Genomic DNA, 25,000 nt, shown 5'->3' with positions numbered 1-25,000 from the left:
AAAATTATTTGACACAAATAAAAGGAGAGGTGGAGGCTAGACGTTTAAAACTGTAACCCCCGTGTCCCCTGACACAAAAAAATAACAAATGTCATAAAATTTGCGAAGCGTTTGTCTCTTTCACTTTTGACACGCACATGCCTTCTTGGCAATATTAAACTAAGGCACATATAATTAAAGACATCAAGATAACTAGAAAGTGACGTCGAGTTTACACTATCATCATTATGCAACGTTAACAACTCCCTGAAAACAGCTGTTATGAATCTTACCTCTGAAATAGCAACAGACAGACACACGCTGACCGCGCTCGCGGCTGTTGCGTCCCTATCCAGTGCGGCCCGTTTCCCGCTCCGCTCCGCTTGCTTCCGTTTCAGCACTCGAATACTCGGACAGTTCTTCTGCTGTAAATATCTCCAGCCACCTAACCTATAATCACGTTTTCTAGACAGTTCCAACTCGGCTACACATCCCGAATACACGATATATCTTCCTCTTCCTTATCTAGCTAGGCTACTCTATGTAAACCGATTAACGATGTCTGATTTCTGAAAAACAGGGGGGGGATTCCCAGTCCCCCCGTAACTCTCGATATGATCAATCTATCTCGCAATGAAGTTATCAAAAACATTCCCAACCGCCACACGTTGTTCTCTCTGCACTGTAGTGCGATGCTATAGCCTAGCCTACGTTTGACAAGAAAGCCCTTTCTTTGTCTACTTTAGCTATGAAAGCCCCCACTCAGTCTGGTTGGCATGGCTTGTGCATGTAGCCTATGGCTGGCAGGCAGGCTGGCTAACCACCTAATCGTGATGAATCAGCAGCACACAGCAGGCAGGGAGGGAGAGAGAGAGAGAGAACGGCACAGCACAGTGAGGCTAGCCCTTTAAAACGGCGTGTCTAGCGCTCCAACGGCATGATGGCGCTGCGCCCGCAGTCAGCAGCACACACACCCGGGCGGGCGCGACGTAGGAAAGAGTAGAGCAGAGCGCGTGCCCACTCAGCAAAACACGAGCTTCGGTTGAGTGGCAACACACTCTCGTACTCACTACTGAATAACGTTATATTTCGGTGTTTTTAAAAGAATATGAGGAGTGCTAGGCTCGAGTAAGCTCACACACACACACAATGCCTCTCTCACACACACCGAATCAGTGACAAAGGAATCATCCCTCCATGGAATGAGTTTGACGCCCCTGGTCTAAACTACTGTATCTTTCTCTCCTTGTCGTCTTTCATCTGCAGTGTACAGAACAAAACTTGTAGAGAAAAGAGGAGACAGGGGGGGGGGGGGGGGGGAGAGTAGGAGAGAGGTGAGAGGGAGAGAGGAGAGGGAAGGAGAGGGGGAGAGGAGAGAGAGAGAGAGAAGAGAGAGGAGAGGGAGAGAGAAGAGAGAGGAGAGGGGGAGAGAGGAGAGGGAGAGAGAGAAGAGGAGAGGGAGAGAGGAGAGAGAGAGAGGAGAGGTGGAGAGGAGAGAGAGAGGAGAGGGGGAGAGAAGAGGAGAGGGAGAGGAGAGGGAGAGAGAGGAGAGGGGGAGAGGGAGAGGAGAGGGAGAGAGGAGAGGGAGAGAGAAGAGAGAGAGAGGAGAGGGAGAGAGAGGAGAGGGAGAGAGGAGAGAGAGGAAAGGGGGAGAAGAGAGGGGGAGGGGAGAGGGAGAGAGGAGGGGGAGAGAGGAGAGGAGAGAGAGGAAAGGGGGAGAAGAGAGGGGGAGAGGAGAGGGAGAGAGAAGGAAAGGGGGAGAAGATGCCACTTTAGATGACTACCCATCTGTACATAAACTATAGTTCTGTCTAAATCTGTACATAAACTATAGTTCTGTCTAGATCTGTACATAAACTATAGTTCTGTCTAGATCTGTACATAAACTATAGTTCTGTCTAGATCTGTACATAAACTATAGTTCTGTCTCGTCTAGGACTAGGTCCAGTTGAATGACGCCTAAAATAACTGTTTGAAGGAATTTGTCCCAAAATGGCACCCTATTCCATTTATAGTGCACTACTTTTAGCTACAACCCTATAGTCCCTGGTCAAAAGTAGTGCACTATATAGGGAATAGGGTTCCATTTGGAACACAAACAATGTCAGAACCACAAAGAGAAGCCCAGAGTGCTGACTCACATCCTCCTGTTCTCCCGCTCTCTTTCACTCTCCTGTTCCATCAGCTGCATCTAGAGATACAATATCATCTCTGAGATCAATGTTCTCTCTCTCACACACACACGTCAGAGGTGAGCCTGTCTGGTCTGTCTTGATGGATAAACAATTTTATGAGATCTGGCTATAGGTCTGAATGAGGTATGGCTATAGGTCTGAATGAGGTATGGCTATAGGTCTGAATGAGGTATGGCTATAGGTCTGACTGAGGTATGGCTATAGGTCTGACTGAGGTATGGCTATAGGTCTGAATGAGGTATGGCTATAGGTCTGAATGAGGTATGGCTATAGGTCTGAATGAGATCTGGCTATAGGTCTGAATGAGATCTGGCTATAGGTCTGAATGAGATCTGGCTATAGGTCTGAATGAGGTATGGCTATAGGTCTGAATGAGGTATGGCTATAGGTCTGACTGAGGTATGGCTATAGGTCTGAATGAGATCTGGCTATAGGTCTGAATGAGATCTGGCTATAGGTCTGAATGAGGTATGGCTATAGGTCTGAATGAGGTATGGCTATAGGTCTGAATGAGATCTGGCTATAGGTCTGAATGAGGTATGGCTATAGGTCTGAATGAGGTATAGCTATAGGTCTGAATGAGATCTGGCTATAGGTCTGACTGAGGTATGGCTATAGGTCTGAATGAGGTATGGCTATAGGTCTGAATGAGGTATGGCTATAGGTCTGAATGAGGTATGGCTATAGGTCTGAATGAGGTATGGCTATAGGTCTGAATGAGGTATGGCTATAGGTCTGAATGAGATATGGCTATAGGTCTGACTGAGGTATGGCTATAGGTCTGAATGAGGTATGGCTATAGGTCTGAATGAGGTATGGCTATAGGTCTGACTGAGGTATAGCTATAGGTCTGACTGAGGTATGGCTATAGGTCTGAATGAGGTATGGCTATAGGTCTGAATGAGGTATGGCTATAGGTCTGAATGAGATCTGGCTATAGGTCTGAATGAGGTATGGCTATAGCTCTGAATGAGGTATGGCTATAGGTCTGAATGAGGGATCATCCTGTAAATCCAATTAGACCCTGTTCCTGGAGAGATACCCTCCTGGAGGTTCACTCCGACCCTGTTCCTGGAGAGATACCCTCCTGGAGGTTCACTCCGACCCTGTTCCTGGACGGCTACCCTCCTGTATGTTTTTGCTCCAACCCTAATCTAGCTCCTCTGATTCTAATAATTAGCTGGTTGATCAGCTGCATCAGGTTAGTTACAACTGGGGTCGGAGTGAAAACCTAAAGGAGGGTCTCTCTCCGGGAACAGGGGTCGGAGTGAAAACCTAAAGGAGGGTCTCTCTCCGGGAACAGGGGTCGGAGTGAACCTCCAGGAGGGTATCTCTCCAGGAACAGGGTCGGAGTGAACCTCCAGGAGGGTATCTCTCCAGGAACAGGGTCGGAGAGTCCTGGCCTAGGACAAGTGAAAAAGACGGGTCCATTCCTCCTGTTCAAAGGCCTTTGGAATGACACACACACACACTGTGTGGGAGGATTAACCGCTATTGAACTCTCCTCTCCCGACCACACTGTGTGTAGGTGTGTGTGTTATTGAGAGTCAAATGGAATCCTCTTGAGGAGCAGGACTTATCTCTGCGACAGCGGAGAATAACCTTTCAGAATAAAAGAGGGATTAGTGAACCACTTCAGCGTCTCCAGTACTAACCCTTCCTCCTGAAAACCCACCACACAAACAGAGGCTGCGTCCCAGATACCACCCTGTTCATTTTATAGTGTATTACTGTTGACCAGGGCTCTGGTCCAAATCAGTCAACTATATAGGGAGTAGGGTGGAATTAGGGACGCAGACAGAGCCTCTGGGGCCGGGGAACGTCGAGTGGGACGCGGGAGACAGTTTTAATCAAGGCCTTTATTTATTTTTTACACACACACACTTTAATCAAAGGCCACTTTTAACCGTAATCTAGCTAATCCTGTAGGCTGCAAGCGGTTAGTATTGTTCCGCTGTGATTGGGGAACATTTATCTCCACTGACGCTTGTCTCCACGGTTTCCCTGCATATTGTCATTACCTTCTACACCTGGTGCCTCGTAAAGTATGTCTTCTATTCAAACTGCAGACTTTACAATGGACACGCCGTGGAGGACAACTCTCACACAACATGGTCTTCTGCAGTCATATTTCAGAGGCAAACAAACAATTGGCCTGTGTCCTGTAATATTGTTGAAGGCAATATAAAAGTTATTGTAGAAGTAAAATGAACTTGGATGACTTTCTTTTAGTTTGACTTTAAAGTTTAGAGTATAAAAGGAGAGAAAAAAGACAGGAAATGAACCATGATTTGAATTGCAGGAGGGCTGGGGGTCACCCCCATAACAATTTAAATATCAATGTGCCACCAAAAAGTAGAGCCAGTCTGTGCATGCTCATTGGCACCCACATTTCCTAGTGCACTACTTTTGACCACAGCCCTATGGGTCCTAGTCAGAAGTGTTGCACTGTATAGGGTATAGAATGCCACATCCACCCTGACCTGAACCTCTCCTGGACCTGAGATGTCACCCACCTCCTTCAGAATGCCGACAGGGTTCTAAAACCGGTCGGCTCGTTTCCTCCCTCACCAACCAATCAGAATCCGTATCTATGGCAGTGAGGGAAAAACTGTCTGCATCCTGACTCCCAAATGCCACCACATTCCCTGTATAGTAGACAACACTAGACCAGGACCCTTAGAGGACTATGTAGGGAACAGGGTGCCATTTGGTACACAGCCACTCTTCACAAATGTCTATTTGTATCCGCGGGGGCACTGGGGTTGAAACTGTACCCCGTCTGTCCCCCGTTGAGTACGTGACGATGACGGGCCATGACATCTGTAGAACTGTACTTGTCAAGGCAAAGGGGGGGGGGGGGGGGGGGGGGGGGGCAGGACATCATCATACTGTACTGTGACTTCCTCTGTGTCTCCAGATGCTGAGTTGAAACAACTGAACAGCTAGAGCTGGGCTGCATCCCAATACTCTATGGTAAGTAGCTTCCTCGACTTGCCTCCTTTCACTAACATATGCTAACTCAATATACAATGTAGGACAGAGCCTTTGGTAATTGACCATACACATTTTCCTAATCAGTATCAAAACATACACATACACTGACGACAGAGATAAAGTAGATATACTGGAAGGTTAAATACCACATTCCCTTTCAGAGAGACATAATAACATGGTAGCATCTTCTTCGCTGAAGGATGAGTCTTCCTCACTTAACAGATAGACTGAATATGTCTGCAGATGATCAGATTGTTACATCACGTTGCTGTGGTTACTGAGATGTTGAACACGTCTCCAGGTCTGGTTTAGTTCTGGTAATCTATGCAGATGATCAGATTGTTACATCACGTTGCTGTGGTTACTGAGATGTTGAACATGTCTCCAGGTCTGGGTTAGTTCTGGTAATCTATGCAGATGATCAGATTGTTACATCACGTTGCTGTGGTTACTGAGATGTTGAACACATCTCCAGATCTGGTTTAGTTCTGGTAATCTATGCAGATTACTAGTGGCTAGTGTTCATTTGTCTGGGGGCTAGTGTTCACTTGTCTGGTGGCTACTGTTCATTTGTCTGGTGGCTAGTGTTCACTTGTCTGGTGGCTAGTGTTCACTTGTCTGGTGGCTAGTGTTCACTTGTCTGGTGGCTAGTGTTCATTTGTCTGGTGGCTAGTGTTCACTTGTCTGGTGGCTAGTGTTCACTTGTCTGGTGGCTAGTGTTCACTTGACTGGTGGCTACTGTTCATTTGTCTGGTGGCTAGTGTTCACTTGTCTGGTGGCTAGTGTTCACTTGTCTGGTGGCTAGTGTTCATTTGTCTGGTGGCTACTGTTCATTTGTCTGGTGGCTAGTGTTCACTAGTCTGGTGGCTAGTGTTCATTTGTCTGGTGGCTACTGTTCATTTGTCTGGTGGCTAGTGTTCACTTGTCTGGTGGCTACTGTTCATTTGTCTGGTGGCTAGTGTTCACTTGTCTGGTGGCTACTGTTCATTTGTCTGGTGGCTAGTGTTCACTTGTCTGGTGGCTACTGTTCATTTGTCTGGTGGCTAGTGTTCACTTGTCTGGTGGCTAGTGTTCACTTGTCTGGTGGCTACTGTTCATTTGTCTGGTGGCTAGTGTTCACTTGTCTGGTGGCTAGTGTTCACTTGTCTGGTGGCTAGTGTTCACTTGTCTGGTGGCTACTGTTCATTTGTCTGGTGGCTAGTGTTCACTTGTCTGGTGGCTAGTGTTCACTTGTCTGGTGGCTAGTGTTCACTTGTCTGGTGGCTAGTGTTCATTTTTTGTCCTGATGGTGACCGCAACATACGGACAATAGAATATGTAAAAAACAAAAACAATTGTTGTTCAGTCAGTCCATAAAATAACACTGTAGGCCAAGAATAATGACAAGCAAATCACAACAAGCAAAATAAAAGGGTTTTCATGGCGTGATCTGGCTTCATATTAAATACATTGGAACTCTCTGTATAGTACACTTGGCGTAAATCCCAAATGGCAGCCTATTTCCTTTATAGTGCACTACCATTGACCCCTATTGGGGAGGGGGAGAATAGGGTGCAATTTGGGACACTACCTTAGAAATGGCTTGCCTAGGTACCCAAACGCCTTGCTCCCATGAAAACGCTAGACCACTAGCATTAATTCTCCGCAATGAGTCTAGATCTGAGTACCCCGCCCCTGACGGTTGTCCTGAACACAAACACAAAGGTTCCGATTGGTCCCAGAAACCAATGGGTTGGGCCAGAACCAAAGCACACGTGAGTAAAGAGGCATTTAAAAAAAAAAAAAGTGTCATTGGCTTTGATGCTCTGATTGGTTCGAGGTGATCCAATCGCTGATCACTTTTGTACAACATCCCTCATTATGACATCACCACAAACAACTTCAACATGTGCAGTGAACAGAGCAGTGGGAAGAATTCAGTTTGAGTCATCAGGCAAAAAAAGCCATCACTGAAGCCATCTGTTGCCTGCTTCGGCTGCAGGGGCAACATTAAAAAGAAAACGCTCAGAAAGAAATGAATTGCAAAGAACAGATTCTATGCATTCCTCTGTCATGCAGAATAAGGACTCATGTCAGCTCTATGCATTGCATTTCTATCTGAAATATTCACAGATGTTTTGGCCCATTGGGTCGTTATCACCGCGGAGACACACATCCTCAGACAGACTGAAGACAAGGTAGATAGGGGGCATGTTGTACATGCATTTCTGTTCACGTGTGTGTACACAGACTCCCTGTCAGACAACGCTATGGGTCTGTGCAAGCTGCATTTCCAAATGTTGTGAGAGAGAGTGTGTGTGTCCATCCATCGCTGTTCTTCTTGACAGATCCTGGGGGGTTTCTCCTGACGCTGAGTCCTGGTGTTATAGGTGGTGTGTGTGTGTCTCCATCTCAGTTGTTCTTCTTGACAGGTCCTGGGGGGTTTCTCCTGAGGCTGAGTCCTGGCTTGCCGTTGACCCCTGACCCCTGGCTGACCCCAGGCTGCTGCAGGACCTTGTCCAGGGTGGTCTTCTTAATGGCTGCCGGGGAGATGCGCTCCTGGTCCGCTAGGAACTGCAGCTCCCTGAGGAGGATGGGAGGAGGTAAGTCAGCATGTCTGTGTCTGTCTGGTTTAAGGTGTGTGTCCCCCTCCCCCCTCCCTCACCGTGTCCTGATACAAGAAGCCTCCACGGCGTTGATGAGCAGACTGCGGAATCCGCCACTCTCCATCACGTGCAGGGCGTGGATGGTGGCTCCCCCAGGGGAACACACGTTGTCCTTCAGCTGGCCAGGGTGCAGCTCAGAGTCCAACAACATCTTAGCTGCTCCCTGTGGGTGAAGGAGGAGAGACAGACAGAGGGAGCGAGTCACCATCAGTCAACCACAAAACCAGCAAGGGCATCATATTGACTCCGTTTAGATTTTAGAATTAAAAATGGGAGCTAAAACAGTTCAAAGGTCATCATTATTTACAATCTGGGGTTAGCCCGGAACTAAGCGAGTGTTCACACATTGTAAAGAGGGATAGCATCCACCTTAGCACAAGCTAGCTGCCCTGCTCCAGAGTAGCGTTAGCTCAGACAGCGCACACTAGCCCCAGAAAACACCGCGCACACCAGCCCCAGAAACACCGCGCACACTAGCCCCAGAAACACTGCGCACACTAGCCCCAGAAACACCGCGCACACTAGCCCCAGAAACACCGCGCACACTAGCCCCAGAAACACCGCGCACACCAGCCCCAGAAACACCGCGCCTACTAGCCCCAGAAACACCGCGCACACTAGCCCCAGAAACACCGCGCACACTAGCCCCAGAAACACCGCGCACACTAGCCCCAGAAACACCGCGCACACTAGCCCCAGAAACACCGCGCACACTAGCCCCAGAAACACCGCGCACACTAGCCCCAGAAACACCGCGCACACTAGCCCCAGAAACACCGCGCACACTAGCCCCAGAAACACCGCGTACACTAGCCCCAGAAACACCGCGCATAAATTGCCAGTGTGTGTGAATCCGGGTCAAGAACATCGCCTAGAATGGTCACTGTCCAATCACAATCCCTTAATGTACATACGCTTGTGATGCGTTCTGCGCGTTACATTGAGAACTATTCCATCTGAGGACAAAACACTTTCATCCGGGCATAAACATTGGTTGCTATGCATAACAGAAATGGTTGCTATGTAGCAGGCTGGCTAACGTCTTCTTACTCAGCCAACTAAAGCTAAAAACTCTACAGCTGGAAGGGCAGCAAACGCTCCATTTTCGTTTATTTCATAGATTTAATTTTGACATTTACTGTAATTAGATATATCCATGATAATATTATTATTGTTGCATGATTTCGCCGGGATTAGAAAAGTTGCCGTCTCGTTCGTGCACAGCATCGTCTTTACAGGGGTGACATCTAATTTCATAAGTGAAAAAATTATTTAAGGTCAGGCAGACAGCAAGGTTTGTACAAACTAGTACTGTTGGAAATCAAATGCTAGTCTAGAAGCAATGTGAAATAATGTGTTAATAAACGTCGTATTCCTCATAACATTGGTCGCGTGTCAGATGTGTTGGTTGCATGTTGTGTTTGTCCGTTAGCTCAGGCCTAAGGAATACAAGTGACTCCGTAGCCCAGGACTAAAACTTAGTCCAGAGTTAGCAAATACTTGTGTGAACACAGGTTAATTAAGCTACCTCAGGACCAGTCTAGCCTGGGGCTCAGAACAATGCAGTGTGAACACAGGTTAATTAAGCTACCCCAGGACCAGTCTAGCCTGGGGCTCAGAACAATGCAGTGTGACAATGTTTTAAATGTGTTCTATACAGGAAACAAAGTGAAATTCCAACGTTAAAAATGTCATGTTGAATTCAGAAAAACGGTCCTCCGTTCTACTACTGTTACTCTGGTCTGTCTGGTGTAATGATGGGTAGCTGTTTGGGCTGTGGTCTGTCTGGTGTAATGATAGGTAGCTGTTTGGGCTCTGGTCTGTCTGGTGTAAGGATGGGTCGTTGTTTGGGCTGTGGTCTGTCTGGTGTAATGATGGGTAGCTGTTTGGGCTCTGGTCTGTCTGGTGTAACGATGGGTCGTTGTTTGGGCTGTGGTCTGTCTGGTGTAACGATGGGTCGTTGTTTGGGCTCTGGTCTGTCTGGTGTAACGATGGGTCGTTGTTTGGGCTGTGGTCTGTCTGGTGTAACGATGGGTCGTTGTTTGGGCTGTCTGGTGTAACGATGGGTAGCTGTTTGGGCTCTGGTCTGTCTGGTGTAACGAGGGGTCGTTGTTTGGGCTGTGGTCTGTCTGGTGTAACGAGGGGTCGTTGTTTGGGCTCTGGTCTGTCTGGTGTAACGATGGGTTGTTGTTTGGGCTGTCTGGTGTAACGATGGGTCGTTGTTTGGGCTGTCTGGTGTAACGATGGGTCGTTGTTTGGGCTGTCTGGTGTAACGATGGGTCGTTGTTTGGGCTGTGGTCTGTCTGGTGTAACGATGGGTCGTTGTTTGGGCTGTGGTCTGTCTGGTGTAACGATGGGTCGTTGTTTGGGCTGTGGTCTGTCTGGTGTAATGATGGGTTGCTGTTTGGGCTGTGGTCTGTCTGGTGTAACGATGGGTCGTTGTTTGGGCTGTGGTCTGTCTGGTGTAACGATGGGTTGCTGTTTGGGCTCTGGTCTGTCTGGTGTAACGATGGGTCGTTGTTTAGGCTGTGGTCTGTCTGGTGTAACGATGGGCTGTAATGATATGTGACAGTGTAATGATGTGTTACAGTGTAATGATATGATGTTAAGGACCAGTTAGACCTGAGCTGTAATGATGTGTGACAGTGTAATGATGTGTGACAGTGTAATGATGTTACTGACCAGTTAGACCTGAGTTGTAATGATATGTGACAGTGTAATGATATGATGTTACTGACCAGTTAGACCTGAGTTGTAATGATATGTGACAGTGTAATGATATGTGACAGTGTAATGATATGATGTTACTGACCAGTTAGACCTGAGTTGTAATGATATGTGACAGTGTAATGATATGATGTTACTGACCAGTTAGACCTGAGTTGTAATGATATGTGACAGTGTAATGATATGTGACAGTGTAATGATATGATGTTACTGACCAGTTAGACCTGAGTTGTAATGATTTGTGACAGTGTAATGATATGTGACAGTGTAATGATATGTGACAGTGTAATGATATGTGACAGTGTAATGATATGATGTTACTGACCAGTTAGACCTGAGTTGTAATGATATGTGACAGTGTAATGATATGTGACAGTGTAATGATATGTGACAGTGTAATGATATGTGACAGTGTGATACTATGATGTTACTGACCAGTAGTGCCTGAGCTCCCAGTCTGACCGCTAGTCTCCTGGGTAGACCCATCTTCACCCCTCCATCGGCTAGGGCATCCAGAGCTGTGAACGCCTGTCATCACACACACAACCACTTCTTTATTTAGGACAGAAATCACCCACTGAGGTAAATACATTGTGAGTGGGTGCTTAGCAGTGTGTAATGTGTATGGAGGAAGGCCAACAGTGACTCACATAGGCATGGCCAGGCCCCTCTACCCCTCTATGATAGGTCAGTGACTCACGTAGGCATGGCCAGGCCCCTCAACCCCTCTATGATAGGTCAGTGACTCACGTAGGCGGGGCCGCTGCCACTGAGGCCGGTGACGGCATCGATAAGGTCCTCCTCCACCTCTGTACAGAACCCAACACTGGCCATCAGCTGTTCCAACAACTTACCATCCTCCACCTGCCACACAGGTGGGGAGAGAGAGAGAGAGAGAGAGATGGGGAAAGAGAGAGCGATGGGGAGAGAGAACGGTATTAAGATAAAAGAGATGGAGATTTGACCCTTAATTCACTGTAGAAATACTTTTTTTTGCAACAGAAACGGGTTCACCCGGTTTTCTTCTGTTTGGTGCCTAGTGAATGTGTGTGTGTGCGTGTACGTCAGAATGTGCCTAGTGAGTGCGTGTACGTCAGAATGTGCCTAGTGAGTGCGTGTACGTCAGAATGTGCCTAGTGAGTGCGTGTACGTCAGAATGTGCCTAGTGAGTGCGTGTACGTCAGAATGTGCCTAGTGAGTGCGTGTACGTCAGAATGTGCCTAGTGAGTGCGTGTACGTCAGAATGTGCCTAGTGAGTGCGTGTACGTCAGAATGTGCCTAGTGAGTGCGTGTACGTCAGAATGTGCCTAGTGAGTGCGTGTACGTCAGAATGTGCCTAGTGAGTGCGTGTACGTCAGAATGTGCCTAGTGAGTGCGTGTACGTCAGAATGTGCCTAGTGAGTGCGTGTACGTCAGAATGTGCCTAGTGAGTGCGTGTACGTCAGAATGTGCCTAGTGAGTGCGTGTACGTCAGAATGTGCCTAGTGAGTGCGTGTACGTCAGAATGTGCCTAGTGAGTGCGTGTACGTCAGAATGTGCCTAGTGAGTGCGTGTACGTCAGAATGTGCCTAGTGAGTGCGTGTACGTCAGAATGTGCCTAGTGAGTGCGTGTACGTCAGAATGTGCCTAGTGAGTGCGTGTACGTCAGAATGTGCCTAGTGAGTGCGTGTACGTCAGAATGTGCCTAGTGAGTGCGTGTACGTCAGAATGTGCCTAGTGAGTGCGTGTACGTCAGAATGTGCCTAGTGAGTGCGTGTACGTCAGAATGTGCCTAGTGAGTGCGTGTACGTCAGAATGTGCCTAGTGAGTGCGTGTACGTCAGAATGTGCCTAGTGAATGCGTGTACGTCAGAATGTGCCTAGTGAATGCGTGTACGTCAGAATGTGCCTAGTGAATGCGTGTACGTCAGAATGTGCCTAGTGAATGTGTGTGTGTACCTCAGCATGTGTTCCTGTAGCGTAGACTGTAGCTCCCTCTCTCACCACGACGGGGGTGTTGGTCATACACCTCATCACCTTGGGGAACGGACGGTACTGAAGCAGCTTCTGGGGGGAGAAAAGGAGAGAACGAGAGAGATGGGTTAGTGAAGGGGAGAGAGAGCGAGAGAGATGGGTTAGTGAAGGGGAGAGAGCGAGAGAGATGGGTTAGTGAAGGGGAGAGAGAGCGAGAGAGATGGGTTAGTGAAGGGGAGAGAGAGCGAGAGAGATGGGTTAGTGAAGGGGAGAGAGAGCGAGAGTATTGGTTAGAGGTGGCACCGGAGGGAGCCTCCTACTACACGGAGGTGGCACCGGAGGGAGCCTCCTACTACACGGAGGTGGCACAGCAGGGAGCCTCCTACTACACGGAGGTGGCACAGCAGGGAGCCTCCTACTACACGGAGGTGGCACAGCAGGGAGCCTCCTACTACACGGAGGTGGCACAGCAGGGAGCCTCCTACTACACGGAGGTGGTACAGCAGGGAGCCTCCTACTACACGGAGGTGGTACCGGAGGGAGCCTCCTACTACACGGAGGTGGTACCGGAGGGAGCCTCCTACTACACGGAGGTGGTACCGGAGGGAGCCTCCTACTACACGGAGGGAGCATCCTACTACACGGAGGTGGTACCGCAGGGAGCCTCCTACTACACGGAGGGAGCATCCTACTACACGGAGGTGGTACCGCAGGGAGCCTCCTACTACACGGAGGGAGCATCCTACTACACGGAGGTGGTACCGCAGGGAGCCTTCTACTACACGGAGGAGGTACAGGAAGGAGACTTCTAAATGGAGGAGACGGGGCTCTGTTATGTAAATAACAACAAAAGGTGACGAGGACAGTGTCATAAAAGGAGATTATAGGAGGAATTCTTGGGTCCTGGCAGCACTGTGGAGTTTAAAAGAGACCTGGTCCATTGACCGTTCTTTAGGTTCTTCAATATTGGGCCAGTTACCGAATGGTTGCTAGTTCAAATCCCAGAGCCAATGATAATAATATTAACAACAACTCTGTCCATGTGCCCTTGAGCAAGGCACTTAATCCCAATTTTCTCCATGGGCGCAGTACTACTATGGCTGACCCTGTAAAACAAAACATTTCACTATACCTATGTTTTCCTCTGACATTGAGGACAGAACTAAATAGGCACTACCTCACAAGACTATTTTTCAAGTGATCCATGGACTCCACCAGACCGGTCCAAGACAGGTTCTGACCTTCTCTATAGAGCTGATGGTGACTCCACCAGACCGGTCCAGGACAGGTTCTGGCCTTCTCTATAGAGCTGATGGTGACTCCACCAGACCGGTCCAGGACAGGTTCTGACCTTCTCTGTGTGTCCATGCAAGTGTGTGTTTTCTGACCTTCTCTATAGAGCTGATGGTGACTCCACCAGACCGGTCCAGGACAGGTTCTGACCTTCTCTATAGAGCTGATGGTGACTCCTGCAGCACAGGACACTATAAGGTGTCTATCCTCTATGTCTGGTCCAATCTCATCCAGCACAAAGGGGATGATGTGGGGTTTGACTGCCAGGAACAGGACATCACTCTTGTTCACCACCTCCTTGTTACTGGTGGTGAGGATAGCACCCATTTTCTAGAGGAGGAGGGAGAGACAGAAAGACAGGAAGACAGAGGGAGAGACAGGTTAAGAGTGAATATGCAAGGCCTTCTAGGATGTGTACACACACACACACACACAATGCAGAGCCCTCATACAAACGTTGAAGCATTACCTACCTATACACAGACAGACAGACACCCTCCAGGCCACGTAAACACCCCCACCCCCTCCAGGCCACGCAAACACCCCCACCCCCTCCAGGCCACGCAAACACCCCCACCCCCTCCAGGGGCACGCAAACACACACCCAACCCCCCCAGGCCACGCAAACACATCAGCTGACCACCTGTTACGCGAGTGCAGGGTAAAAAAGGACCTTGAGGCTGCAATGAGTCATGGTAAGTTGCTAGCTAGCTTTAAACTTAACTAGTGATTGATTGTTTTTTCATAAGTTAAATAAAGGTACAAAAATAAAATAAAATGTTGTTAACTTGGCAAGTCAAGAACAAATTGTTATTTTCAATGACGGCCTAGGAACAGTTGGTTAACTGCCTTGTTCAGGGGCAGAGCGACAGATTTTTACCTTGTCAGCTCGGGAATTCGTTCTTGCAACCTTTCGGTTACTAGGCTACCCGCCTCCAACCACTAGGCTACCCGCCTCCAACCACTAGGCTACCCGCCTCCAACCACTAGGCTACCCGCCTCCAACCACTAGGCTACCCGCCCTCCAACCACTAGGCTACCCGCCTCCAACCACTAGGCTACCCGCCTCCAACCACTAGGCTACCCGCCTCCAACCACTAGGCTACCCGCCTCCAACCACTAGGCTACCCGCCTCCAACCACTAGGCTACCCGCCGCCCCAGGTGGCCTTGATGATATTACTACGTCAACTAGCTTGTCCTGTGTTGCATATAATCAATGTGGTGCCTGTTAAATTTATCATCAGATCACAGTCTACTTCAACTTTACCAAACGGGTGATGATTTAACAAAAGAGCATTGGCGAACCAATCACAATCGTTGCACGAATGTACCTAACCATAAACATCAATGACTTTCTTAAAATTAATACACAGAAGTATGTTTTTTTAAACCTGCATATTTGGTTAAAATAATATTGCTTGCTAAAATGCATTTTAACTAGGGAAATTGTGTCACTTCTCTTGCGTTCAGGGTATATGCAGTAGTTTGGGCCGCCTGGCTTGTTGCGAAACAGAATTTTACACAATTATGACATAACATTGAAGGTTGTGCAATGTAACATTTAGACTTAGGGTTGCCACCCGTTCGGCAAAATATAGAATGGTTCCGGATTTTACCGGATTTGACCATATTAATGATCAAGGGCTGTGTGTTTATTAGAATTAAGTCCATGATTTGATATTTGATAGAGCAGTCTGACTGAGCGGTGGTAGGCAGCAGCAGGCTCGTAAGCACTCATTCAAACAGCACTTTACTGCGTTCGCCAGCAGCTCTTAGCAATGCTTGAGGCACAGCGTTGTTTATGACTTCAAGCCTATTAATTCCTGAGATTAGACTGGCAATACGAAAGTGCCTATTAGAACATCCAATAGTCAAAGGTATATGAAATACAAATGGTAGAGAGAAATAGTTGACGGGTCATAATTCCTATAATAACTACAACCTAAAACTTCTTAACTGGGAATATTGAACCACCAGGTTTCATATGTTCTCATGTTCTGAGCAAGGAACTTAAACGTTAGCTTTTTTACATGGCACATATTGTACTTTTACTTTCTTCTCCGACACTGTGTTTTTGCATTATTTAAACCAAATTGAACATGTTTCATTATTTATTTGAGACGAAATCGAGTTTATTTATGTATTATATTAAGCTAAAATAAAAGGGTTCATTCAGTATTGTTGTAATTGTCATTATTACATACACACACATAAAATATATATATTTTTATTTTAAAATCGGGCAGGTTGGCGTTGAAAAATCATAGTCGGTTGACCTCTAATCCACACACCTTCCAGGCCCCGTAAACACATCCACACCTTCCAGGCCCCGTAAACACATCCACACCTTCCAGGCCCCGTAAACACATCCACACCTTCCAGGCCACGTAAACACATCCACACCTTCCAGGCCACGTAAACACATCCACACCTTCCAGGCCACGTAAACACATCCACACCTTCCAGGCCACGTAAACACATCCACACCTTCCAGGCCACGTAAACACATCCACACCTTCCAGGCCACGTAAACACATCCACACCTTCCAGGCAAGGCAATTTAAACAACACACATACACAACACACACTTCCTCAAACAGACAAAACAGGTAAGCCTGCACAGGCCCTGTCCCTCGCTCACACACAAACAGAGCAAACACACATCCCTGCCTCTTACCCTCAGGCCAGCAACAGTAGGCAGATCAGTATCTGGAGAACTGGCTATGATTCTCTGAGTAGCTATTACACCTGGGGGAGAGAGAGAGACAGAGGATGGGCACAGAAAGGATTAAAGAGAGAGGTGAGGTCAGTGCACAACAGAGATTTGTGTCACTGGAACTGCAACTGATAACAGCTACCGTTTGTTGACATTTCAGGGCCCAGTCTTGTGTACACGAGCAGTCAGAGTGACCTGCCCTGGCCAGACAGATTTTTACGGCCTGTTGGTAACCGGTTGCCGGTTTCTTACCCGCAGATGCGAACCCTTTCACCAGCGCGTGAGCCAGCTGGCCGGCTCCGATGAATCCTACACTCATCTTTCCGGTGAAGTGGCTTGTCCTGCAAAGCCCAGATCTTACAGTCAGCACAAAAACATTAAATATTACAGTCAGCACAAAAGGCACAATAACTTTAGCTAAACAGTTACACGCACAAAAAGCTTACTGCTCTCAAATGTTGTGCACAAATTTCTTTACATCCCTGTTAGTGAGCATTTTCTCCGTTGCCAAGATAATCCATCCACCTGACAGGTGTGACATTTCAAGAAGCTGATTAAACAGCATGATCATACACAGGTGCACCTTGTGCTGGGGACAATAAAAGGCCACTCTAAGACTGTGCAGTTTTGCCACAGACCTCAAGTTGAGGGAGTGTGCAATAGGCATACTGAATAAAGGAATGTCCACCAGAGCTGTTGCCAGATAATTTAATGTTTATTTCTCTACATAAGCTGCCTCCGTCATTTTAGAGAATTTGGCAGTATGTCCAACCAGCCTCACAACCGCAGACTACATGTATGGAGTCATGTGTGCGAGCGGTTTGCTGAGGTCAACGTTGTATACAGAGTGCCCCATGGTGGCGGTGTGGTTATAGTATGGGCCCGGAATAAACAAAAAAACACAATTGCATTTTATAGATGGCAATTTGAATGCACCGAAATAACGTGACGAGATCCTGAGGCCCATTTCTTTTAAGGTATCGGTGACCAACAGATGCATATCTACATTCCCAGTCATCTGAAATCCATAGATTCGGGTCTAATTCCATTTATTTCAAATGACTGATTTCCTCAGATTAACTGTAAAATTGTTGTATGTTGCGTTTATATTTGTTCAGTATACTTCCGTTGGGAATATTTAGCATAACATTTAGTTAGGTAGGTTAACAGTAGGCAGCTTGCATGATCTCGTTTGAGGTTCGAGACATCAATCAGTACATTGTAATGCATAACTAGCCAGCTACAACCAGATAATTGTACACCTACTGTAGCTGTTTCGCAATTTGTATTAGTTCTTGCAGCAGCAAATATAGCTAGCAGGGCTTGTAACATTAGCAATGGCTATTTACAGTGACTTAGTGGTGCAGTAGTAAGTAACGTTACTATTTTGGTCTTTGATGCTTTCTCACTAGCTAGCTTGTCTGACTGAGCAATAAATGAATTAATGAACAACGGAACATACATTGCTTAAATTGTTCTTTGCAAAATAGGTACTCTTACCTTCTGTACGATTTTCAACCCCCTTTGGCCGCTGGACAGACACACCGGTGCAGTTACCGTTATTTCACCGGTTTTGGAATGAAACAAAACACCACTTCATTGTCAACGTGGCTTCCAATCTCTATGTGTTCCGGGTAGCCGTCATGACCGCGCATGAGAATGGACCAATGAATTGAGACTCCTTACCAATCCGCGTAAAGATTAGGCTCGTTGATTCACTTATGGGCGGGGTTTGTGGTCTCCGTTGCCCAGTTGCATCATTTTCCAGAGTAATAAGTACGTGGAGCCAAAATATAGGTCAAGTTCAATGCCATATGCACATTGTAGATGTAGGTTAGTCAAGTTCAATGCCATATGCACATTGTAGAAGTAGGTTATGTTTATTTTGTGCCAATATGTCAACCACTTAACTTCCAGTGCCACCATATATAACCTATAGAAAGTGTGGGACTGAATGAAATCAGTTGAAGGAGCTGTTGAGAAGAAGAGGGCTATGAGTGCACTGTGAATGTGTTATAAATGAATAAAGTAGGTTATAGTAAAGTCGTTCAATGAGTTGGGGCCACCTCTCTTCTTCTTTTCTTCTTAATCTGCATGATCTCAAAACCTGGACATTCGGTGAAAACAATACGACGGATGGGGACAGAAAGCTTTGTTAGACTACTGAGACACTCTGATAGACGGATGGGGACAGAAAGCTTTGTTAGACTACTGAGACACTCTGATAGACGGATGGGGACAGAATGCTTTGTTAGACTACTGAGACACTCTGATAGACGGATGGGGACAGAAAGCTTTGTTAGACTACTGAGACACTCTGATAGACGGATGGGGACAGAAAGCTTTGTTAGACTACTGAGACACTCTGATAGACGGATGGGGACAGAAGCTTTGTTAGACTACTGAGACACTCTGATAGACGGAAGCTACCATATGCAGCGACACAAATAGGAACTAGCACATTCCGTGCATAACAGACTCCCCAACCCAACCCTGTCACCTGAGCTTCCCCTCCAGCAACCTCTCCCCTCTCCCCCTCAACCCAGGTCAACAGCTTGATGATCCCCGAGAACATTGCCCCCCCCCCCCCCCCCTTCCCCGTCTTTTCCAAACTGCATACATTCAGACCATGTGTGGGTCTAGACTAGCCTGGTTTCCATTCTCTATTCAGCTATAACATTCCACTCCTGCTACCACCGGAAGTAGCAATGAGATTAATGTCAGCTACAAAGACTGGTACCCAGACTAGAGCTAGACTCCTGACGGAGCGGATTATCCAGGAATCTACGAGATGCAGAATTCCCTGCCTGCCAGACATTCTCAGAATGCTGGACACTCTGAAGTTCCATGAAGGTGACTTAGTTCACAGTAATCATAGGACAGGAAGTTCTCAAAAAGCCTCAAAAAGCCAAATATTTACCAATCGAATGAACATAATATATTTCCTTTTTTTTCCTGTCTGATCTGCTCTGGCTCCCGAGGTACTCATCTGGCATTAATATGAGAAGAGTAGACATCTCTGTCTATCGTCAGAGTCAGCTCCGTTTCATTTCAACTCATTTGATTTAAAAAAATAATCGGTGACAATATATATTTTTTTAAGGACTAAAACTTCTGTCTGAGGGGCCCTCACTAGGAGCTTCACTAGGGGCCTCAATAGGGACCTCACTAGGAAGCCTCACTAGGGACCTCACTAGGGGCCTCAATAGGGACCTCATTAGGAGCCTTACTAGGAGATTCACTAGGGACCCTCACTAGGAGATTCACTAGGGACCTCACTAGGGCTTTACTAGAGGCCTCACTAGGAGATTCACTAGGGACCTCACTACGGGCCTCACTAGGAGCTTCACTGGGGACCTCACTAGGGGCCTTACTAAGAGATTCACTAGGGACCTCACTAGGGTTACTAGAGGCCTCACTAGGAGATTCACTAGGGACCTCACCAGGGATTCACTAGGGGCCTTACTACGAGCTTCACTAGGGCTTCACTAGGGGCCTCACTTGGGCTTCCCTAGGGCTTCACTAGGGGATTCACTAGGGGACTCACTAGGAGCCTCGCTAGGGGACTCACTAAGGGCCTCACTAAGGGATTCACTAGGGGACTCACTAGGAGCCTCGCTAGGGGACTCACTAGGAGCCTCGCTAGGGGACTCACTAGGGGCCTCACTAAGGGATTCACTAGGGGACTCACTAGGAGCCTCGCTATGGGACTCACTAGGGGCCTCAGTAGGGGGACTCACTAGGGGCCTCACTAGGGGACTCACTAGGGGCCTCACTAAGGGATTCACTAGGGATCACTAGGGGCCTCACTAGGGGACTCATTAGGGGACTTACTATGGGCTTCTCTAGGGGACTCACTAGGGGGGCCCTCAATAGGGACCTCACTAGGGGACTCACTAGGGGCCCTATACATGTATATAGGAAGCATCCCAAATGACACCCCTACTATTCCCTCCCTATGTAGGGTGCTACTTTTGATCAGGATCGGAGCCATTTGGGACCGAGCCATGTCTTCCTACAGCAATCTGTTTCTTATCAGAACATGCTCTCTGCTATTAATCCATTTCAATACACATTCAGTGATCAAACTATACAGAAGGTTCATAACACTTAGTTTTGTAAGACCTGTCTAGACACAGAGGGGAGGGGAGGGGAGACCTAACTAGACACAGAGGGGAGGGGAGTGAGGGGGGTGGAGGGGAGGGGAGGCCTAACTAGACACAGAGGGGAGGGGAGACCTAACTAGGACACAGAGGGGAGGGGAGACCTAACTAGGACACAGAGGGGATTCTATTTCAATCTAAAGTTCAGGTCAAATCCTAAGTTTTCCTAATTGATTTGAACAGAATGGCAAATCAAGAAACACACAGCCACCATTTGCTAGTGAGACAGTAGAATATTAAAAGGGATATGTGATTGGTCGGCTTTGGAGTTTTCCCTTCCTGGATCCCTGGGTACTTGCTGTCTGTCTGGGTAATTTGACGAAGCCCCTTAAAATTAGACATAGGCTCAACCACTGTGTGTCCCCACTTTAATGAGCGCTATGTCCCCTGTCTGTCTGAATACATTCATTAACGGTGTTCTGTCTTTCTTGTGTTCGTTCTAAAATGACTCCAAAGTCCCTTGTAGATAAAAACTGTGCTTCATTTTTCCTAGTCAAGTGTGTTTGGGGCTCCAGATACCTGCAGGTAGAACCACATTCTGTTTTGCACTGTGCTGAACTGAACTATGGAGCAGACCTGGGTTTCAATTAGTATTTTAAATCTTTGCTCTAGCCTGCCTGGAGTGCCAGATAGGTGGGGTTTACAGTGTTGTAACTATTCTATTCGTCCATTATGCCAGGCAAGGCTCAATCCAAGCACAGATCAAGTATTTGAAATGATATCAAATAGTATTTGAACCCAGGCTTGGGACGGAGTGAGAAAAGAAGAATGCCCTGCAGTGGAATAGCGTTCATACCAGCAGAAGCTATATATACACATCAGAATGCACGGCCAAGGGGGCTCCGTTCCAACTATCCCAGCTGTTACCCTCTCTGTCAGTTGTACAGGATGAGAATGAATTCAGCTAGACCCTAGGTAGAGGTTCCCCTTAGGTACAGCGACCATATAAATCAAGCGTCTCAGAGTAGGAGTGTTGATCTAGGATCAGTTAGCCTTTTAGATCACAATCATTTAGTTTATATGGACAAGGGGGACTTGATCCTAGATCAGCACTCAATGCCCATTCCCAAATCTACCCCTTGTCACTAGGATGGGGTCTGAAACCTGTGGCCCGGGGCCATTTTCGTCCCGACACCTGATTTATTGCGGCCCCACTGATGGTGTCAAAACTAGCTCTCTCTCTCTCTCTCTCAGAGTATTTGAATATATTTAATGGCGAGGAAATATAAATATTTTAGGGAGCCAAGAAGAGATTGTAGCTGGCAGAAAGAACATCTGTGGCAAAATTAATGGTTCAAAATCACTCAATGTGATCTCTCAAACACTCAAACATAGTTTGTTTTCTCCTTTCCAAATAATCTTGAAAGTGTCTGAATGAAAAACGTATTGATTGTGCCTTCCAGCCCCCCCCCCCCTCTCTCTCGCCAATCTGTCTTTCTCTCTTCCCCCGCTCTCTCTCTCTCCTCTCACAAGTCAATTAACACTGACTGCCTTGGCACTATCTATTTCCCCTGTGTGAGTACTGAGGCGTGACAACCCTATTCGCTCTTTTTCTGAAAAAGAAATCCCCAGAGATTTATTAAAATACCACAGACTGCCTGAATCAGTTTGGTTTGCAGAGGGGCGAGGGTGCATCTAGGCGAGGCGTGGACCCCACACACCACACACCACACACACACACACACTGCTTGTCGGGTGTAGAGATACGCATAGCTAATAACACAGGCAGACAAGTTCTCTCCAGGGCACTCTTCTGTCTCTCTCTCTCAGATGGAGGAGCACAGAATGGAGAGAGAGAGAGATGGAGGGAGGAGAGGGGGGAGAAGAGGGCAGGAGGGCACGTAGAATGGAGAGAAAGAGATGAAGGGAGGGAGGAGAGGGACAGAAGAGGGCCAGGAGGGACCGAGAGAGAGAGATGGAGGAGAGGGGGAGAAGAGGGCAGGAGGGAGCGCAGAATGGAGAGAGAGAGAGATGGAGGAGAGGGCGAGAAGAGGGCAGGAGGGAGCACAGATGGAGAGGAGAGAGATGGAGGGAGGAGAGGGGGGAGAAGAGAGCAGGAGGGAGCCCAGAATGGAGAGAGAGATGGAGGGAGGAGAGGGGGAGAAGAGGGCAGGAGGGAGCGCAGATGGAGAGAGAGAGATGGAGGGAGAGAAGGAGAGAAGAGAAGAGGGCAGGAGGGAGCGCAGAATGGAGAGAGAGATGGAGGGAGGAGAGGGGGAGAAGAGGGCAGGAGGGAGCGCAGAATGGAGAGAGAGAGAGAGAGATGGAGGGAGGAGAGGGGGGAGAAGAGGCACAAGCCACAAGATGTTCTGTGAAATGTAAATGTCTCAGTCTATGGTTCCTGTTCACCGTAGGCAATCTCTCTCCCTGCACGGGGAAATTACAAATGGTGGCTGGCGGATGAAAAACTACAACACCAAAAGAGAGAGACAGCCAACAGTTTGTGTAATACTTGTCATTCAGAGCACAGCCATGTTAGAAGCGTCTTGTGCAATCTGGTATCCTTGGGACGTCCCTACCCCCCATTGAAGTTGACATTTAAAATGGTTGAGGTAAAGGTAAGAGTAGGTTTAGGGGTTTGGTTAGGGTTAGCGGTTAGGGTAGGGGTTAAGGTTAGGGTTAGGGTAGGGGTTAAGGTTAAGAGTAGGTTCGGGTTTGGTTAGGGTTAGGGGTTAGGGTAGGGTTTAAGGTTAGGGCCTAGGGTAGGGGTTAAGGTTAAGGTTAAGAGTAGGTTTTAGGGTTTGGTTAGGGTTAGGGTTAGGGTTAGGTAGGGGTTAAGGTTAGGGTTAGGGTAGGGGTTAAGGTTAAGAGGTAGGTTTAGGGTTTGGTTAGGGTTAGGGTTAGGGTAGGGGTTAGGTTAGGGCTAGGGTAGGGGTTTAAGGTTAAGGTTAAGAGTAGGTTTAGGGTTTGGTTAGGGTTAGGGTTAGGGTAGGGTTAGGGTCGGGGTTAAGGTTAGGGTTAGGGTAGGGTGTTAAGGTTAAGGTTAAGAGTATGTTTAGGGTTTGGTTAGGGTTAGGTTAGGGTCGGGGTTCAGGTTAGGGTAGGGGTTAAGGTTAAGGTTAAAAGTAGGTTTAGGGTTTGGTTAGGGTTAGGGTTAGGGTAGGGGTTAAGGTTAAGGTTAAGAGTAGGTTTAGGGTTTGGTTAGGGTTAAGGTTAAGGTTAGGGTTAGGGTTTAGGGTAGGGGTTAAGGTTAAGGTTAAGGTAAAGGTTAGGGTTAGGGTTAAGGTTAGGGTTAGGGTTTAGGTTAGGGGTTAAGGTTAAGGTTAGGGTTAGGGTAGGGGTTAAGGTTAAGGTTAAGGTTAAGGTTAGGGTTTGGGTTAAGGTTAGGGTTAGGGTTTAGGGTAGGGGTTAAGGTTAAGATTAAGGTTAGGGTTTAGGGTAGGGACGTCACCACGGATCCCTGTAAGAAAGGCCTTGGGTTCGTCTGTTGGGGTTAGGGTTTTTAACCATAGATTTCCACTAGGTGCAACAAAGGTGCCTAGGCTTTAGGTCAGCAGACAAACACAGTCCTTTAGCACACAGAGGGCAGATCTGGGTTTGGATGCCAGTTGGTCAGGGATATAGGCCTAATAATAAACCCACAACCAATCACCACGCAGTGCTGAGGGACTGACAGTTAGGACAGTGAGTGACCATCATCAATGTGGGCCCAGGGGCCGTGACAGATTTGTCATGACAACGAGCCAGCCTGCGTACCTAATGTTACCCTATCCTGGTCAAAAGCAGTGCACTAAATAGGGAGTAGGGTCCCATTTAGGCTGCAGGCCCAGTATGAATACATACCCTCTATAGTCCCTCTGGCAGGAGAGGCAGGAACCTCATGATGGTTAGGATGGGCCCCTGTCCACACAGATCACACTCACGAGTGTGTGTGTGTGGTGTGTGTGTGTGTGTGTGGTGGTGTGTGTGTGTGTGTGTGTGTGTGTGTGTGATGGGCGGATTTGATCTCTATGGACTGCTAACCTGGTCCCCCAAACCTCCCACCCTCCCTCACCTCATCCCCTCTCTCTCTCTCGCATTCTTACTTATCCTCATCCTTTTCTCCCTCCCTCTCTCCCTCCATCCATCTTCAAACTCCATCTGTCTGTAGTAGATTCCCTAGCAGGAGGAGGTGAGCAGGAGAATGCACAGAGAGAGAGCCGTGCGAAGGAACAGCAGAGGAGAGGGAGAAGGGGGAGTAGAGGAGAGGGGGAGGAAGAGGAGAGGGGAGTAGAGGAAGGAGAGGGGGAGGAAGAGGAGAGGGTGAGTAGAGAGAGAGGGGGGAGGAAGAGGAGAGGGGGAGGAAGAGGAGAGAGGGGTGAGAGGGAGAAGGGGGAGTAGAGGAGAGGGGAG

At 47.7% G+C, this 25,000-nt stretch overlaps 2 protein-coding genes across 5 annotated transcripts in view; both read right to left on the bottom strand.

Annotated features, from left to right (window-relative positions):
• Nucleotides 1–991, bottom strand: part of LOC109886361 (transcription factor MafG-like) — a 33,294-nt gene extending 32,303 nt beyond the window's left edge. For 3 of the 4 annotated variants that reach the window (XR_004208233.1, XR_004208234.1, XM_031818332.1), the window contains exon 1: nucleotides 273–991. The gene's annotated coding sequence lies outside the window, so the exon portion shown is untranslated. The remainder of the gene's footprint in view (nucleotides 1–272) is intronic. The other variant, XM_031818333.1, reaches the window with a different exon arrangement.
• A 3,027-nt stretch (nucleotides 992–4,018) lies between these two features.
• LOC109885730 (pyrroline-5-carboxylate reductase 1, mitochondrial-like) lies at nucleotides 4,019–18,148 on the bottom strand. Its single transcript, XM_031818331.1, has 9 exons — nucleotides 18,006–18,148; nucleotides 16,758–16,846; nucleotides 16,467–16,537; nucleotides 13,939–14,118; nucleotides 12,481–12,588; nucleotides 11,294–11,407; nucleotides 10,979–11,071; nucleotides 7,816–7,979; nucleotides 4,019–7,734 (listed from the first exon to the last, which is right to left on the bottom strand). Exons 2-9 carry the CDS (start codon nucleotides 16,822–16,824, stop codon nucleotides 7,563–7,565), a joined length of 969 nt encoding a protein of 322 aa, XP_031674191.1. The 5' UTR covers nucleotides 16,825–16,846; nucleotides 18,006–18,148; the 3' UTR covers nucleotides 4,019–7,562.
• Nucleotides 18,149–25,000: the final 6,852 nt, after the last annotated feature.

This window comes from Oncorhynchus kisutch, unplaced genomic scaffold, assembly GCF_002021735.2.
Source record: "Oncorhynchus kisutch isolate 150728-3 unplaced genomic scaffold, Okis_V2 scaffold1339, whole genome shotgun sequence".
NCBI lineage: Eukaryota > Metazoa > Chordata > Actinopteri > Salmoniformes > Salmonidae > Oncorhynchus > Oncorhynchus kisutch.
The sequence above is the reverse complement of the archived record's forward strand: the minus strand, read 5'-3'. Positions and strand labels throughout refer to the sequence as shown.

Bases quoted from the DNA above. Each gene is read 5' to 3' on its own strand.
- LOC109885730 (XM_031818331.1), bottom strand. From the start codon at position 16,824: ATGAGTGTAGGATTCATCGGAGCCGGCCAGCTGGCTCACGCGCTGGTG. The intron at 14,119-16,466 runs GTAAGAGGCAGG...CTCCTCCTCTAG, and splicing joins CTACTGTTGCTGGCCTGAGG to AAAATGGGTGCTATCCTCAC. The intron at 11,072-11,293 runs GTGAGTCACTGA...GTGTGATGACAG, and splicing joins GTGGCAGCGGCCCCGCCTAC to GCGTTCACAGCTCTGGATGC.